General features: G+C 40.8%; 2 protein-coding genes across 8 annotated transcripts in view; one reads left to right on the top strand and one right to left on the bottom strand.

Moving 5' to 3' along the window:
* Positions 1-156: 156 nt before the first annotated feature.
* On the bottom strand, positions 157-9,590 carry KNOP1 (lysine rich nucleolar protein 1). Of its 7 annotated transcripts, none has more exons than XM_041462471.1 (5): positions 9,547-9,590; positions 7,217-8,576; positions 3,644-3,712; positions 3,100-3,177; positions 157-772 (listed from the first exon to the last, which is right to left on the bottom strand). In XM_041462471.1, exons 2-5 carry the CDS (start codon positions 8,573-8,575, stop codon positions 461-463), a joined length of 1,818 nt encoding a protein of 605 aa, XP_041318405.1. In that variant the 5' UTR covers position 8,576; positions 9,547-9,590; the 3' UTR covers positions 157-460. The 7 variants fall into 7 exon arrangements, with proteins under 7 accessions (XP_041318405.1, XP_041318406.1, XP_041318404.1 ...); XM_041462472.1 differs by lacking the exon at positions 9,547-9,590 and adding an exon at positions 9,127-9,356; XM_041462470.1 differs by lacking the exon at positions 9,547-9,590 and adding an exon at positions 8,790-9,059.
* A 65-nt stretch (positions 9,591-9,655) lies between these two features.
* Positions 9,656-18,119, top strand: part of IQCK (IQ motif containing K) — a 31,600-nt gene continuing 23,136 nt past the window's right edge. Inside the window, exons 1-4 of the mRNA XM_041462121.1 lie at positions 9,656-9,950; positions 10,900-10,973; positions 11,650-11,764; positions 13,097-13,194. Coding sequence (XP_041318055.1) covers positions 9,656-9,950; positions 10,900-10,973; positions 11,650-11,764; positions 13,097-13,194 — 582 coding nt within the window. The remainder of the gene's footprint in view (positions 9,951-10,899; positions 10,974-11,649; positions 11,765-13,096; positions 13,195-18,119) is intronic.

Genomic DNA, 18,119 nt, shown 5'->3' with positions numbered 1-18,119 from the left:
TTTTTAAGAATTACTTTCTGAGTTAAAAGTCTGCCCTCATCAACTCTGAGGGCACACCACTAGTGTGTCTTCAAAGTAAAGCACCATCATTTTGTACCACTGAGTGTAAAAAATGTGAAGATTTTACAGAACAATAAAATCCTTTTGAATCACTTATGATATAGATAAAAGTAAGTTTATTAAATCAACATTTAAAAAAATACTGAATTTTAACTAATTGCAGGCATGGCACACATCTTCAGTCTCTGAAGGAGGCTGTCTCTTGCCTTGCAGAAGATGATAAATGTTTCAAAAACTTACTGTTTGGATGAAGTGAGGACCCAGCTCCACTGGTGAAAACAGGTGAAAACTTGTAATGCAAGTACTTCATAAACAAAATTTCTTCAGCATTTTGTTGTTTTATTTCAAGTAAAAAGATGTAGAAAGCAAAAAGAAATTTCATACTCTCTACTTCTGAGTTTTAATCTTCAAATTTTATAGATCTAGATGAATATTTGTCTATGTATATTTTTTTGTTGGCATTAGGCTGAAATCCAAGACCAATTCCTCTGTGTTGCTTCAAGTCCATTGCTTTATCAAACTCCATCTTCAGAGCCTGCTGTAACTTCTCTTCCCCTTCCTGGTTCAGAGCCATGTTTGGTTTGTTTGTAGTTGCTGAGGGATTTTGCATAGGCACAGAATCTTTTTTAAAACCACCCAACAGTCTAAAAAACTTCATTTGTTCTGCAGAACTTTTAAAAGTAGCTGTACTCCACTGTCCAAGCTCCGTATCCTGTGAGGCAAAACAAAGTTAACACTAAAATTAAGAAATACCAGGACCAAGGGAGACAATTTCTGGCTGTGTCCCATGAGAACAGAACACAGAAGGCTGACAGGGGGACAGAGATGGGAAGCTGTTATTCCATGGCCATACCTGTCCAGGGAAGTGGTAACAGACTGACCTGACTGTGCCTGAGTGCACCTTCACCAGCATTTCAGCCATGTCACCTGCAGCCAGGGCTTAATGCCCTTGGAGAATCTCCTTTCCCTCTGTCCTTAGGAGTCTTGGCTTTCTGCTCTCTCTTTACCCAGCTCCAAGAGCCAGACAGCATCTCTTATTCTAAGAAAACTGTCAGACTTAATCCTCTTTCACTGTCACTTTGTAGGGTTATCCTTCATTCTCCCACTGCCTAGTTAGGGAGCTGCTCTTTTCAGCAGTGTTTTGTTACTTGTGGACACTGTCCAATCTGGCTTCCAAGCTTTAGGTAATATTTGCATTCTCATCCCACTGATTACAACCAATATTGCAAGGGTGCACAACCAGAGGGCCTCCCCTATCCCACAGGACCAAGTCCAGCTCTCTTAAAGCCTCCCCTCCTCCCTTGCAGTTTGCTGTGTTCTTTGTATTCACTGTATCTGCATTTAATTGCACTCTCTGGACTACTTCACCCCTTCAGGATTTTTCTTCTGTCTGCAGATTCTGGCCCCTTTCTGAGGAGGCAATATCCAGCTAAAATGAGATTTCAGCTGTTTGTAGAAAACCCCAGATACACCATAGGATTTACAGAGTTCATGAACTTTTGGCTTACCTAAGAACAGGCTTCATTATTCAAGGGTGTATTTGACTCCTGAGCTATAGCTATGCAGTCACTTATAAATATTTTTGGCAGGATTTACCCAGAATTTTTTCTTTAAAACTGGGCAAGGTACTAAATGGCAGAATGTCTGATTATTAATTAAAAAGACTAAGCTGGCTATATCAAAGGAAAAAAATGTGAATTCAGTGTATGTTTATGTCAGCCTGAAATCTTTCCAACAGAACAGTTGCAGCTTGCATGAAACAGTCATTCTCCAGCAGCCAGCCAGCATGACACACAGCATGCTACACAACTGCAGGCAAGCCACAGCAGGGGTTTTTAAGGTAAAGAAATGCAAGGCTGGAGTATCATTCACTATCACAGGCCTCAGTACCTGGTGTGAAAGAAAGAAACCCATAATACTTCAGCCTTTTGACCTTGCAAGCTGCTGCACAAGTCCAGTCTGTGACACAGACACATGCACACATCCATAATACACACACAACACAAATAAATAAATGTAAGTCCTCCCTTTGCAATGGGAGACATCTGCACAGATACAAATATAATTATGGCTTGTCAAAACTCTGTTTTCAAGTGAGCTGTTGGCAGCCACTACACACAGCTTCTGCTGAAGCACTTCCAGCTCACTTTGTGGAGCTGATGAATTAGTTTTCACAGCTTCTATTCTTCTGCATACTACTAAACAGAGACAGATCAGTGCCAAAGAACTGAGATCTCCTGCCAAGGATGTAATTTTTCTCAATGACTCCAGAGACTATTAGACAGTTGCACTTCCAGAGCTATGCACGCTCCCTCCCACTACATTAGATCAACAGGAATTGTCTCTGGCATTTGTTTGAGGCATATTCCAGCTTTCTAGGCATTCTGGCAGTCCTGCAAAACAACAGAAGCCTGAATTACTAGCAAAGCTTTCTCTCCACCTCAATCTTCTCACCCCTGGCTAAACACTGCAGCAAACTTCCACGACCTTACTGTGAATCTGTCAGGAGCCAGGATGAGAAGGATGCAAAAGCAAAGAATCAGGAATCATCTTCCAAAGAGGTGGAGGGAGGATTCAGAAGCCATGAGAGATCTGACTCTAAACATTACACACGTGTCAACAGTTGCCACCCCCTTTACCTTTCCATGGGTGTCCCTGTTGCTGAATGTGTGCAAAGTCTTGCAGGTAAGAAATCAGATACGCTTCAGTGACTGCTGCATCCATAGCCCAAAAATTACTTGTGTTTCATAGTAAGCAGAAAATGCTTCTGTAGCAATTTTTGATGGCTCATTCTCCAGAGGAACCAGAGAAAATGTTGCTTTTGAGGACTGCCGATGGGAATTAGAGCACTGTGCAATGGCAAGGAGTTCAGACTCTTGGCACTGCACCAACTTGTTCTATAGCATGGCCTGAAATCTGCACTCAGAAGGAACACTGTTCTTCATGAGCCACATACAGAAAAGAGCACAGTGGTTTTTACAGGAACCTGCCCTGGGACACAGTATTTCCATCAGGTTGAGGTCTGAACTCATACATCACCTGTCCCACTTTGGAACTGAAAGCCTTGGTTTTGCCAGATTCTCTGTCAATTTCTTCTTGCAGGGCCTGCCGCCTCACCTGGTGTGCAGAAAATTACACATGCAGCGTAAGACTCTGTGTCCAGTGTGTTAATGACAGACAATTCATTCACAATGAAATAATAAGTGAAAAACAAAACAGTTATCTTCAGAATTTTGCAAGGATAATTAAAAGGTGCATGGGATCCTTTCACACACTCAACAGAACTGTAATTTTTCAGTGTATGTTAAATGAGTGGTTTGCTCTATCAAGTAAGTCTCATTTTCTAACTGCCAACATTGATGAGAGGCAAAAAAAATGTGTCTTCTTAGTAAGTTACTCAGTTCTGACACTGACTGTACATTTTGGACTTAACCCACACATAAAGCACATTTTAAGCAGAGCTTTATTTAGGGAAATCCAGGCATAGATAAGCAACAAAGCAGTTTTTTTTTTTCTATCAATTCCTATGCATATGTTAAATGCTGACTTGCTTTACATCCTACCCAGTTAGGACAAAGCATACCTTGTCTATGTTAATTTCATCACAGTTTCCTTTCTTTTCCTTCACAATAATTACACCATCTAGATGTTCCTGTAAAACAGGAAAAAGCTTTATGATTATTTTTATCCATTCTGATTAATTAGAATTTACACAGCTCTTACCACAAAAGTAATTAAAAAAGTAAGCAATCAGTAGTACTATTCAGGGGCAAGAAGAAATAATTTGTTCTAAGATGAAAATGCCAATTAAATCTGTGTATTCCTATGGAAAAACCTCACAGAGATTTTTTTTTCCTTTAATCAAGATAAATGATTTGTAGATTTACACATTAATAGGGACCTGCCAACAACACTGGCAGGCACAGTGATGTTTGCAGGCAGAGTAATTTCCAATTAAACCATTTTGTAAAAGCTTAAATTCATACTTGAAGAAAGGCACAGAGACAGTGAAAGTTTAAAAAAATAGAAATTGGAGGTAAAATAACTAAAGGTCTCTCTGAAACAGATGAACAAAAACTAATCAAGAGGCAGCTGCACTGTGCTCCTTGTGGATGATGGTCCCAGGAGCACAGGGAGAGGCAGGACTCACACAGGAACCGTCCCCTCAATGGCAGCCAGCAGCTGCCATTATTCCACTTTTATACATTATTCCACTTTTGAGAGCAAGGAACAGGGAGCTGATGGAAGAGACAGAGCAGCTCCAGAAAGAATGGATGTTATGGATGGCAGGAGGCAAATCTGGGCAGAGCCCACACACAACCAGATCCTGATCACACCTCCACAAAGTGCAGCCCCTCTGCAGCTTCTGCTCCCAGTGACTGACATGCCTAAACCACTGCCCCAGCCCTTCTCTTCCAAATTTGCAATCAGGAGAAGCTTTTTGGGCATTCAGTACAACAGAGTAAGTAGTAATTCCAGGATAGTGGTAAATGAGAGCCATAAGCTCGAGACCAGCCTAGAGAAAGTGGCCAAAGGGAAGATCTATTGATACAGCTAACATAATAAACCAAGCATGAAACAGCCAGGGAAACGACAAGGAAAAGATTTGTAACAACTTCTGTCAGCAGAACCTGCTGTTAATTTTTTGAGGCTTCAGTTATATTAAAAGCTATCAATGATTTACCTCATTTTCCAAAGCTACCTTTTATACACTGCTTTCACACACACACAAGTACATGCACCATTAAAAATGCGAGAACACTGTCTGCAGGAAGGAGAGCTCGTGCTCTTGGAAGAAAAGAAGAAACCAAAAACAACCCCCAATTTACTTCTAGATGGCCTGGTACTGTCTTTTCAGATCTACTAAAACAAGCAGGTAAATTGTCCTGACAGGACTCTGCAAACAACTGCAGCATATTTTTTTCTATTCATCTGGCAGGAGGGAGCAGCCCCGTCCCTGCTCATCCCCAGCACGGTGCAGACCTGCTGAGGGCTACTGAGTGGAAAAAACTACCCCATGGAGGCGTGCCAAGCTTCCTCCACCTTCATGGAAAAGGAGCACATCCACATGTGGTAGGTTATGCTGTCTGCTGGCAAACAACATCAAAGCAGTAAACTGAGTCTCATCCTCCTCACTGCCCCAGCTGACTGCAAAGGCATCCCATGAGAAAAACGCCAAGCACTGATATTAAATAGGTATCACTTCACACTGTCTTTAAAATTTGCTCTTTTACTTGCAGGGCAAGCCCAACAGAGGATTTTTCAAGGCATGCAGAGCTTTGTGTGACATGCTGTAGATTAAAACACTTCAGGACTGTGGCACAGTTAAATGCAAGACCACGTTATCAGCCATTTATTAGTGCAGTGTCTTTTGCCTGGCAGGAACTAGAAATCACTAGAACTGATAAACCCAGACCTCTCAATCTTCAGATTTTCTTTTGAGTAGTTTTTTTATTATTAAAGGAGCTGCCTATGGGAAAGAGGAACAAAACATGCATCACCCTACTCCCTTCTCCTCAACAGTCTGCAAGGTATTTGCTGTGGTTTCCATATTAACTGGTCATGAAAGTTCACATGTCATTGTAGGGCTTATCTTACCTCTACACAATGTAAGCAGCTGCAAAATCCAAATAATGTCCAACAATCTCAAGAAGGCAATGCCAATTTAATTAGAAAATATATCCAGCAATAAAACCACCTTGTCCTTTTGAAAGGTCAAAAGGAGAAATCCAGCTTGAAAGCCCCAAACATCTGCTCACCTCATGACTGATAAGCATACACACTCCCCTCACAAACCCCTGTGAAAAAAGCCTGTATCTGGGTCTCCACACGAATCTAAATTTAATTATTAGCACTAGACACCAGGCAGCTGCCAGGCTTCCATACAACTTGAGGAAACTGCATCTGAGTGCATGACAAAGCAAAGCACACCACGAAGTGAGCTTGAGAGGCAGCTCATATTATGGTCTGCTCCAACCTTAACTTGCAAAAATCTTCAGTGATACCTTCTTAACTAGTGCTTGACATTTAAATAAGCCAAGCATTCAAAATTCTCGATAGAAAGCAACTGGAGTGCAGCTTCCCATTACCTACAGAAATAAAAACAACCTCCTAGGAACTTGCAATGTGCTGGTTTCAAAGTAAAGTTTAAGCAGCTAAAAATGCACATGGATACCTACTGATTTTCTGAGCATCTCACATCTTAATTCCTAACAGAAGTTGAGCATGTAGGTACTAACTTTTGGCACCCTTAGCTTTAAAACATAACTTTGATCAGATACAGAAAAAATGTCTGTATTTCAAATATTTCATCAGTTCCTCCCCATATTCCTTTTACCTCAGAAATGGCAACTACTGCAAGACTCTGGGGTGGGATTTCCTGACCAGTCAGTCAGGATAAAATCCCAGTTACCTCAGTTACAATTCACACAGTTCTTACATCTATTTATTCTCTTGCATAGATTTATTGTTTTAATTAAAACTGTGTGTTTAGGTCTTTAGTATCTTTCTATCAGAATTTATATTTCAATACTCTTTAGCCCAGTCTACACTTAGGATTCCTAGGATTTTCTCTGAAGTTTTGTTGGAATTAGTCAACAGGTTTTGGCTAATTTTCCCCTTTGTTCCTAACATTACATAATTCCAGCAGCGACAGCAGCAAAGCTTGAGGAAAGTGTAACAATTAGATTAACTCCTGCTGCCAGGGTTGCCACCTGCTCAGGGTAAATGACACAGTATTTAACTCCTGCTTTATGAAGAGTGCTGCCACTTTGCTAAGAGCAACTGAGCATTTATGACTGTACAAACCCACTCTGTTTTGGGCCAATACTTGCTGCTAGCTGTAATATTTACATTTTCACAACTGAAACACTGTGTGATGACAGCAGCAGGCATCAGTGCTTCCCCAGGTGTCACAGCATCAGCTCAGCTGGGGTTTGATCCCTGCATGGGCCCTTCACTGAGGAGCTGGGCTTGCTGATCCCTGTGGGTCCCTTCCAGCTCAGAATGTCCTGTGAGCCATGGCATGCTGTGATCCTGCTCCCCCACACCTCAGTGTCACCAGCAGCAGAGCAGCCTGCAGAGCAGGGAACTGCCCCAAAGGCTTTCAACTCCTGAGCAGGCTGGGGGCAAAGCTGCCCTCCTCTCCTCAACTTACCTCACTCCATGCTGACTCTGTCTTGATGGTTTTTGCATCTGCTTTTGAACCTGGTTCTTCAGCTAAATCCTGTGGTGGTACTTTTTCCCTTTTTTTCCTTTTTCTGTCACACAGTTCAGGATTACTACTGCATACTGTCCCATCTACAGCGTCCCCTGTAACACACTGAGCTCGCTCTGTTTCACTCTCTTTGTTCTTCTTACTGCTTCCCAGCAGTACTTTTTGGCTTTTAGAAGCACTGTATTTGTTTAAAGAAACTCCTGAGTATGTTGTTTCCTTCTCCTTTTTCTTAATCTTCTTCTTTTTCTTCTTACTGACTTCCTTATTATCCTTGAAATTCTTCCTGTGTTTCTTTCCATACAGCTCTTCTTCCTCAAGCTCACCTTCTTGCTGTGCTGGGAGATGCTTATCAGGAATGCTGCGACTGCAGTTTGGCTTATCTTCACAGGTTGAGGAATAAATAGCTTTTTTTTTCTTCTTCTTCCTCTCTTTGATATGCCCAAAGTTCTTCATTTTGTCCTCTTCCTCTCTGCTTGTCCATGTAAACTCCCAGGAATTATGTTTCTTCCTTTTTCTGAAGTCATTTAATGCAGAGGGGCTACCAGGAACTGGATGCATGTTGTTCTCATTATCTGCCAGTGGTAAAAAGCAGCCTGACTTATCTTTCTTTTTATTTTTCTTCTTTCTTACACAACTCTCCCCACCATCCTGGGCATCACCTGTGTTATAGTCTTCACCCATAAAAACTGCTTTTTGTGAAGTGTATTTGTGGGTGTTTTTACAGACTTTTGCATATTGCCTTTGTTCAGTGTCCTGAATGTCCTCTAATGAAAATCTGCATTTCTTCTTTTTTTTCTTTGTTACCTCACCATCCAATTCCAAATCCAAACCAGTATGCTTTCTCTTTTTTTTTAAGGAGAATTCATTTTTCTTAGTACCGTCTGTGTGATGATTTGAAAGCTCCACGTCACTACACTCATTATTCTCCAAGGAGAAATGACACTGGAATTTTTTTTTCTTCTTTTTGAATATTTTAATTTGTTCCTCTGGTTCTTTTTGAAGTCGTAAATCCAGATGACCTTTTATATTTACAAAGCTTTCTAAATGATCTTCTCTGAATAACTCAGAGTCAACTTTCTTCTTCTTGTTTTTCTTATTATTCTTTGGTTGAAATTTGTGTAAGCATTCGTCTTTTAAATTCTCCTTTTTCCTTGTCTTAGTTTTTTCCTTGAGTTGGCCATTGTCCTTAGTTTTAATGACAGTTTTAACATCTTCCTCAATGTTAATGACAGTCTTCACCTTTTTCTTCTTCTGTACAGGCTCCTCATGAATGTCTTTTCTCTTTTTCTTTATCATCATTCTAAAAAAGGATATGAAGATGTCAGTGAACTGCTTCCTAATCTACTTGGTCTTCCTTTGTTCTGAAACCATTCCTGATCTCCCATTGTCCCTAACACTCTTTCTAATTCCAGCCTGCTTTCCATGATGGGGAACCAGAACACACTGACACACAGACACATAGGGAAAATACTGTTTACTGGGGTCATTCTTTTTGCCATGCTGTTTAGTGTACCTTGTCTTAGTTTCCAAGGCTCTATTTGTCTGTTTCACAGCAGCAGACCATGAAGTTTTCACAGAAACACCTACCCTCCAAAAACCTTTTCTAAACAGCAAAACATATCCGTGTGTATGTAGAAATACAATTAGAGTATTTTTCCAGATACCTGTGACTTTTCACTGAACTTTACACCGCTTTACTGTCCACTCAGCACTACACGACCCTTCCCAGGCACCTGCATCACTGCCTTAGATTTGCTTCTAGCGGTGATTTCTTATCCTTGCTCTCCGTTTATTTCTCAGGACACTTACGCCAACGAATTGATTACAACAGAGAAGCCTTTAGCACCCACTTGCTGAGAAACCCAATTATCCCTACTTGATTTACAACAATATCACTGAGGCTTATTTACAATAATAACGCTGAGGCTGTTGAAGCCCGGAAAGAGCCCCAAGGCCAGCACAGCCCCCTCAGGCTGTCTGCCCGGGCCCACAGCGCCCACCCACCGGCGGCACCCGGGGAGGGGGAGGCCGCCCGAGGCCCGCCCCGCTCCGGGCTGCGGCCCGGCCCGGCCCGCCGCCCCCGCATCCCGTGCCGTCCCCAATGTCCCCAATGTCCCTGTCACCCCGCGGCCCGCCGCCCCCGCATCCCGTGCCGAGCCGAGCCGAGGCCGTGCCGGTCCCTGTGCCGGTCGGTCCCTGTGCCGGTCGGTCCCTGTGCCGGTCCCTATGCCTGCCGGGCCGTGCCGGTCCCTGTGCCGTGAGGCGCTCACCTCCCGCGGCCACGTGCAGCGCCGCCGCCGCCCCGGAAGGGATCGCGCCGTGCCCGCCCCGCGCGGGCGCTGCCGGAGCCGTTGCCGCGGCAACGCGCGGGCCGCGGCCATGGCGGAGGGCGGGCACGGCTCAGGTGGGAGCCCGGCCAGCCCCGGCTCCGCTCCGAGCCCCCCGGGCAGGGCTCCCGCGCTGCCTCCCCGGCCCCTCGGGGCCCTTCAGGCTGCCCTTGCCCGCTGCCCGGCCAGCCCCGGCCTGGGCCGCCCGCTCCTCTCCCGCGCGCCCCACAGAGTGCCCGAAGCCGCCCCGATCCCCACCGGCAGCAGGGCCCCGAGCGGTTCTGCTCGTGGGCCTTACGGTGCTGTCGCCGCCGTACGCTCCCGGCAGACGCGCTGTGTGTGTGCTGGTGCCGCAGCCAGGCTGCCCCCTGCGCCCTGAGGTCATCCTGTAACGGGTCGGGAACTGCCTGGGGAAGGCAGAGAGGAGAATGTCAGTGCTTAGCAAAGGTTAAATGAGCACAGAACATCTGTGCTCAGGGGCCCTGGGCTTCTCCCACAGTCCGAGAACACTGAGATTGCAAAGCTGAGGGACCAGCGCTGCAGCTCTGCAGTTCCCACAAGGTTATCTTCCTTCAGTACTTCATAACGCCCAAAGCAGGCGTTTTGCACTAAAATGGCCATTTTCGGGTAGGAGTAGGGCTGGTTGTTCTAAGCCAAGCACCTGCAGCACCCAAGGGTTTGGTGGTGCCATTAATCCGCGCTGCGATGGTGGAGCTGGACCTGCTGTGGGACCTGGGGGTGCTCTCAGCGAGTTCCTTGTCTTGGGCCTTTATTTGTCTCAGCCTGAGTCACTCAGTAATCCTTGAGGGTCATGTACAGCTTCTAGTTCATCGGGATTTTATTTTATTTTTTTTTTTTTTTTTTTTAAGTGGAGACAATAATGCTTAACAATGTCTGTGGGATTTAATTGCTTATAGAGGAATCCACTATGAAAAGTGGATTGTCTACTGGTAAAAACAATGGTTAATTCAGTGCAAGCATGTACATTTTACTTCTGTTGCAATATTTTGAACTATTATTTTGGTTTATTTTGGTACCTTTTTCCCAATAAGTGTTCATTTGTCAGTGAGAGCCTTGCACTTGACTTAAAGCTCAAGAGAGGACATGACAAGAGTGTCTAAAGTTCTTGCTTGTTTTAAAACATTAGATTTCGTGTTAAACAAATATTTATTGTGTAGTAACTTCTGTTTTTTCAAACCTAAATAAATACCTTTTAAAATAATGTTGGTTTAGGAGGAAAATAAATAATTTTTTAGGGTCTCCTGGTAAATGTTGTACTTTTTTTTTTACTTTTAGAGCATGAAGAGGAACAGCCTCAATTTTCAGATGTTCCTCGATCAAAACAAGATCCTGAATCAAAACAAGAATCAGTGAGTACAGTTCAAGTAAAAAATCTGCAGAGAGATGGATTGAAAATATTTTAAACAACTAAATGTGAAAATTGGGTACCCACAGGGTAGACTCATTCATAAAATGAAAACAAAACTATTATTTTTCAAGCAGCTTACTTGGACCAACAAATGTAATATTCCAAATAATTGCTTGTATTTAAAGCAACTGGAGTAATGCTAACAAGAAAAGTTTATTTTCTTTAAAACGGGAGTGTCTTCTCAACAATGTGAAAGAGATATTTAAGCTTCTGAATGGAAAATACCTATTCAGAAAATGCTACCAGCATTAATTATCAAATAATTACTATTTCTTGCAATGGATAAAATATTTTTTAAATTGTGATCTCTCACCATATTCTGTCAAAAGGAGTCATATACCTTCTGTTAGGTTTGGATGATTTTACTGTGCTGGAAACTGCAGAAGTTTTTAAAGTGTAGTTATTTATATTATTACTTAAGTACATTATTATTTAAGTGTAATTATTATATTTTCAAGTATTCAGAAAATGCATAAATAATACAATATTTGAATTAGAAATTATAGTTCCATAATTTTTAACTGACCCTATAATTTTTTTTTTCCTGTTGAATTGGTTTGTATATTTTTTGTCTAGTCTGTTGGGGTCTTTCGACAGGATACATTTCTTTTGGGCAGGTGCCTTTGGAAGCAGAAATTCCTATGGAAGAGCTTTTTTCTCCTCCTGCAGACCAATATCTGCTATCTGTACTTGGGGAAGCTCCCCCTGGAGAACCCCCTAATCCAAAAAAATGTAAGTCTGAGTATATTATCTTGAACCCTGCTGTGATTATTTGTCTTGCATATGGCAAGGATTTGTAGTTTATTTAATTTAGAGCATTAACAGCAACACCTTTGCTTGTGTGGAATTTGCCTGGTTTGAAGACAGGGAGCCAGCTTGGCCACTTGGTCAATGGAAGAAATACCAAATTATGCATTACAAACCACCAGCATTGACTAGCTAAGGTACTTCTGTGCTCTTCTGAATAAGTGACTTTTTATTTAGGCACCTAAATCAGAAATGGCAGGCATTTCTTCCTCTGATTTAATAATGCAAAACTAGGATCAATAGACTAAGCAGACAATTGAATTTGAAAACTGCTTTCAAAATACTGTCTTTTCCCATCTTACAGACAAGAATGGAAGCAGCTCTGAAGTTTTGTTCTTCCACTTTTATCAATTCCTATACTTGATAATGAATTTACCAAGCAGCAGTCTGTTTTTATTATGCATTTTAGCCCCTCATTTCATCTTCTCTTCTATTAATTCTTGCTTATTAGGAATTCCTGGTGCAAGTCAGAAGCAGTGTTACCCTTGGCTTCTATATAAATAGTGTCCTCCCAATTATGAGCATTTTCTGGCAGTATATGAACCAATTAAAGGCATAAAGCTGAGAATAAATTCAGTGTTTCAGCTGTGTTGCCAGAAGAGAACATTTGTATGATTTAAGCTTTGCTGATCACACCAAAACCTGAATACTGCCTGAATGGGGAGAGGTGCCAACCCAGACAGCCCTCTGAGAGGGGAAAGGTTGGATACATGCAGTCAGGTTAAAATCTCTGAAGGATCTGGCAAGTATGAAGCAATTATGACAAAAAAATCAAAGCACCACTAAAATATAACCTTTGGTTTTTCCTCAGTCTAGAAATTCAGTTTTATGACTAACTGATAATACAGATTGTAAAGGGCATGAGAAACCAAAGTGGTCTAACTGCAGCAGCACTGAGTTCAGCACAGGCTAATTTCTTCCTGTCAGGGTAAATTAATTCACAGAGCTTTTCACTTCTGTGACTAAACTGCTTCTGGTGTCTGAGTTTCTTCACTTAAAACTGAATCTGACATCTCTGAGGCACACTGAGTCTGCAGTGCTGGTGCACATTTAGTTTGAAATTTACCCAAGTTTGTGTTGTGTTTGTTGAGAAGTGAAGACAGACCAGTGGCTGTCTGTGAAGGGAATGAATCTGCTTTGTCCAAGCTGTGATGGTATTGACAGAATGACTGGTACTGACTTTAAGATATCTAATGGTGGTGGTTTTGTGAAATCCAAGTGCTTAGCTGTAAGTGAAGGCTGTCCTGTTTTGCTCAGGTTCTCCTCGAGAATACTTGGAGTTTTACATCTTCCCAGTGCTCTTACCAGGACTGGCTGCACTGCTGCAGGAAGCAGAGAAGGAGAAGTGTTTGGAGGTTGGTTTGTAGTTTTCATTTCAAGTCACTGGCAGGAAGTTACAGCCTTTTATTTCACAGGCAGTATTTTTAAAATTTGGTCTTTTGCAAGAAAACCATCCACAATAATATGATATATCAGGGCAGGGTTTTTTTTTGGATCTGGTTTTAAATGTTATTTTCTCCAGTAATTCAGAATAGATTACATTCTACATGAACTTGATCATTATGACAATCTCTAGTTCTCTACAAATCCTCCTTAAATATCTGATTGTATCTAGCCTAAAGAATGTTGTGTTTTAGAGGAACAGGCTTCCTTTCACATTAATACATTTCACTCATTTGAGGGTGATGTACAGAACTTGAATTTTACTTTGTGACTCAGTTATTTTTGCTGGTCTGGCACTGTAATAGGGATAAATTTTCTATTTTAGCTTGTTTTTCTTGTAAATTCCATTTAACTGGAAGGCAGGGTATCCAACATGAATGAGCTTATAAAAATGCAGATTTAAAAATAATTGTTTGCTACATTGTTTTTATAAATTTGTTTTTAATGTACATCTAGAGAGACATTCCTCATTGTCTATAAGGAATGCTTAAAAACCCACTAGGACTGGTGCAAAATAAAGCATAAATACATTCCTCATTTTATCACTGCAGCCTAGCAGAGCCCCAGCAATAGCTTAGGCACTGGGAGCTGGGGGGATTCCCATCATTTCTGCTGTTTTCTCAAACCATGGGAATTTGAATTTCAGATCCAAACCTGTACATTTAATACCAGTTATTTCAAATTTTTCTCAGTCTTCACAAAATTTCTGTGTGTCTATTAACTGATGGATATACAGGTGTGTATATATATATATCTGTAAGCTGTGAAATAGGAAAATGGTTCATTTATATGATATGTGTCTGTCATTCCTGCCATCACATTTACATTACCTAGCCAAGAACAGATTGAACATATATATTATTCATCACACTTTTAATAAAATCTATATTGATTCTTTTGGGGTTTTTTTGGAAGCATATATCCTTTAGGAGAAAGACAAGTCCTACAAATGGTTTAAAATACAGTTTTGGTAGATGTTAGCTATTTCTGAAGGCAATAAAACTTAAATACAAAGATATTTTAATAATATTGAAATTCTTAGAAATGTTTCTGTTTCAAACTCAGAACAAATCTAAGGTTACTTTGTCTATTTTTAATCTGAGAAATTTTGCAGATCTTCAGTGGTATATGTATTAGAAGTGTGTGTGCTGAAAATGGATTTTATATGGGTCTGTGTGCTGCTTTGCAGGAACTACTAAAAGCAATTATTTTCTAATGTTTAGAAACTTGATAAAAATGAGTTCAGCTTATAGAAAGCTGATGTATGTGAAGAGATGCCCTGCTACTGGGGAACCAAGCTCAGGAAAGCAAGCTGAGGTCAGGTGATAGTTTTCCACTGTGACCTCATTTCTTCCTCCTTTTGAACAATAACTAAGAAAACAATAGCTCTTTATGCTTGCTATATAAATGAATATTTATGTTCTTTTCCATTGTTGTCCAGGTGCTTGAACTTGCACATTCTGTTTCATTTTTTGGCATACATATGTGATTTTTAGTTATCCTTTAGTTTGGTAAGAAATGTGTCATTCCGTATGGATTTGGAGGGAAAAAACCCAATTGCTACAATTTGGATTAAAATGGCTAATGAAATAACTTGAACTGAATTTTAGGATCAAAAGCTGAGTCCTTACAAACCCAAAGTAGGAACAGGGAGAAAGGATCTTGTGATAAACACATTGGAATACAGCTTCCAAAAATAAGAGGACAACAAAGATTCAAAAGATTCATGGAATTCATGAGACAACAGGACATGAAGAAGATTAATTGTAATGAAACCAGCAGAAATGATGAAGGATGAGAAAAGAATACTGGGTTTGAATTCTGGCTAGACATGGGTCACTAAAGCCTGAAAAGGGCAGTGGTACAGAATAAACCAGTGGAAGATAAATAGAAGAAGCAGTGGAAGGAAGGGGGGAATACTCAGACTGGCTGCAATCAATGGTGAAAGAGCCCAGGAGAAGAGAGGGGGAATGGTGAGGGAGAATGAAGAGTGGGATTTTGATGAGAGGGACTAAAGGTTTTCATGTTTTGAAAGGAAATTAAGATGAATGAGAAGGAAAAGTTAAATAGGAGAGCTTTTGAACAATTGAAATTGTATTAAGGAAATCAGATCCTGGGGCCAACAGGGGAATTCAGAGACCAGAGAAGGTGCATCCATGTCTGGAGAGGAAGAATTGTACAATCACATGGGGAAGTCAGGAAACGGAAATGGTTATGTTGGAAGCAGGGATTTGTGTAGGAAAGATCTTTTTGAAAGGTGATAAAGAAACATAACAATTCAAACAGGCTTTCTTGCATTATGTGATGCATACAAAAAATCCGAAAAGCTAAAGCCTAGAAAAACCACCAGCTGCTAGATGTGTGCGCAGACTTCAAACTGACATAAATATGAGAACAGTCTGCAGAAGCTTCATTTTTAAATTAGAGGTGAAAGAAACCTATTAGGTTGCCCAATGTATTCCCTCACTGATTTTTTTTTTTTCCCACCATAAGTTATCTTGTGTTTTATCCCATCTGCTATCAAATGCCTACAGGGGAAAGATGATGTTCTTAAATCTTTCCTTCCATGAGAACCGACTAATGCATTCATTTTTCAGCAATAAACTGAACAATGTATAAATGTTTTTATTAGAATAACTCTGACTTTTCTTTCTAGTTAGCTATCATAGAAGGAGGAAGCTGTATCAGGCCCTGTAATGGGATATATTTAAAATTATGATGGATCGGGGAAAGGGAATGGAAGGTTTCCTAATGACTTTGCCATCTTCTGATCACCAGTATATTTTCATGACTATTACCAAGCACATCATATTTAAACTGAAAAATGGAAAATGAATTCTGTATATAAACAGTTTATAAACACATCTGCAGGTTAACAATGCACATTGTACAGATATTTCCTGTTTTTTATCCGGATTCATGCAGCATAGGAGGAATGTGTCAAAGGCAGGTCAATTTATGTAATTTTTTCCCTTTATAAATGTTGACTGCTGTGCAACTAATGATTTAATTCACTAGCAAAATAAACTGTTTCCTGGCAAAGAAAATAAAATAAAAAATATTCAGCTTGATTGAATTCCTCTCTGCTAAGTTCACTGCCTCTAACAAGGATAAAACAAGATGAATTTGATTCCTTCGGTGATGGCTGTTTTGAGAACCCTGTTCTGATAATTTTTTTTCATTGCAAAGGAAAAGCAATTTACTTAAAACAGATTAAATTACAACTGCTAGATTAAATTGAATTTTGTTGTCAAAGTGTAGAATTTATTCTCTGAAACAATTCCCTAAGTAATGGGACCCATTTTCATCCTGATTGAGAATAGCTGTACAGTCACAATCAGACTCTGCTGTTTGCTCACAGATTCTGTGTAAGTCAGGATTTGTCCATTTAACATTTGAAGTGACTCACAGAAAGCTCTGCAGTGAAGGTATTGGTCTCTTAAAGTTTAGGTGCTGGGCTTATTGGAACAGCATTTGGTATCAGCATAAGTGCGAAAATTGCATGAGGAGCTGTGTTCCTTCCCAGCCAACCACTTAATGGAGCCCTACCTGAACCCCAAAGCTTTGGTTTTCACAAAACAGATAATAAAGACATGTATGGCTCAGGATTAATAATTGTTTCATGATGATCTCATCTGCTGTTCTTCTGGTTTCTTTTTTTACTTTTTTGAAGCTTTTTTTTTTTTGAAGTTTTTTTTCCCCTCTGTTGGAATCAGACTATATTTCTATCAAGGGTAAGATTCTCTTAGAAAATTAAAAGCTTTCCTGGGTATGCTGTAGGACTGCCCTGCAGTCCAGCACTAAACTTCACACTTGTCATCCCCAGCTATCTGACTGCTCTGTGTTCTTCCCTGGGCAGTCAGCACCTCACACGATGTTCCTCTTCCACTTCACCTGTGTCTGACCCCCAAATTATGACATATACCATGAACTGAAAGAATTATACTATGTAGAACATGTTTCCTGCCTCTCTGTTCACATTTGAGGATATGCATAAAATAAAGTCATTTGTCATGCTTTAGATTTTCAATTACATGTTTATTGTATTTTCCTCAGTAAGTGGTAGTAGTATCTTAACTTCTTACATTTTAAACAAGACTTTAGCCTCTTTTGTGACATTAAGCAGCTTCACAAAAGCTTTTGACCAGTGTGAATTGTTTTCCTAAGAAGCAATTATTACAGTTGAATCTCCTGTTTGACAGGGCAAGTGTTGGGATGGGAGCTCAGCTTGCTTTTTTAGCAGTGGCTGCTATTGTGATGAAGCACTGGGTGCCCTGGGGCTGCAGGGCTCAGTCTCTTTTAGGGTTCACTGTGACTGTGTGCATCCATCTCATGTCAGAGGGGTTCTGAAGATACTGATCAAGCTCTCTGTTATTCCATCCAGAACTCCATGTTCTATTCTGCACATTATGGTTACTGTGGTTTGTGATGAGCAGAATAAGCACCTGTATCGTTTATACATTCAATCTGTCAAGATGGAATGTCAGAGGAAATGCTTAAAAAAAAAGGATTTCCTGATCCATTCTGGCTTTATCAAAATGCAAGCTCTGTGGTACTGGCTGCACGAGTCCCTAAGGACAACCTGCTGCAAAACATTTTGCAAAATTCTCTTTGTTGGTTAAGATTGAGAACTGGGAGCAAAGTGTACAAATGTTTTGCTGTGGAGCTCCAGGTTTTGAACTTTTTACCTGGTTCTCTGTAATGTCCATGGTTTGTGTGGCTGTGGACAGACAAAAGCCTTCCTTTGGTTCTGCCTTCATTTCCTGACCACCCAGCAGATGCTTTGGTCAGAGCAGCCACACAATACTCTGCCTGTGGGTATTCACAGCATCTTCAA

This window comes from Pyrgilauda ruficollis, unplaced genomic scaffold (assembly GCF_017590135.1).
Source record: "Pyrgilauda ruficollis isolate IOZ18807 unplaced genomic scaffold, ASM1759013v1 scaffold16, whole genome shotgun sequence".
Lineage (NCBI taxonomy): Eukaryota > Metazoa > Chordata > Aves > Passeriformes > Passeridae > Pyrgilauda > Pyrgilauda ruficollis.
Note: the sequence above shows the minus strand (reverse complement) of the source record. Positions and strands in the feature narration are given on the sequence as shown.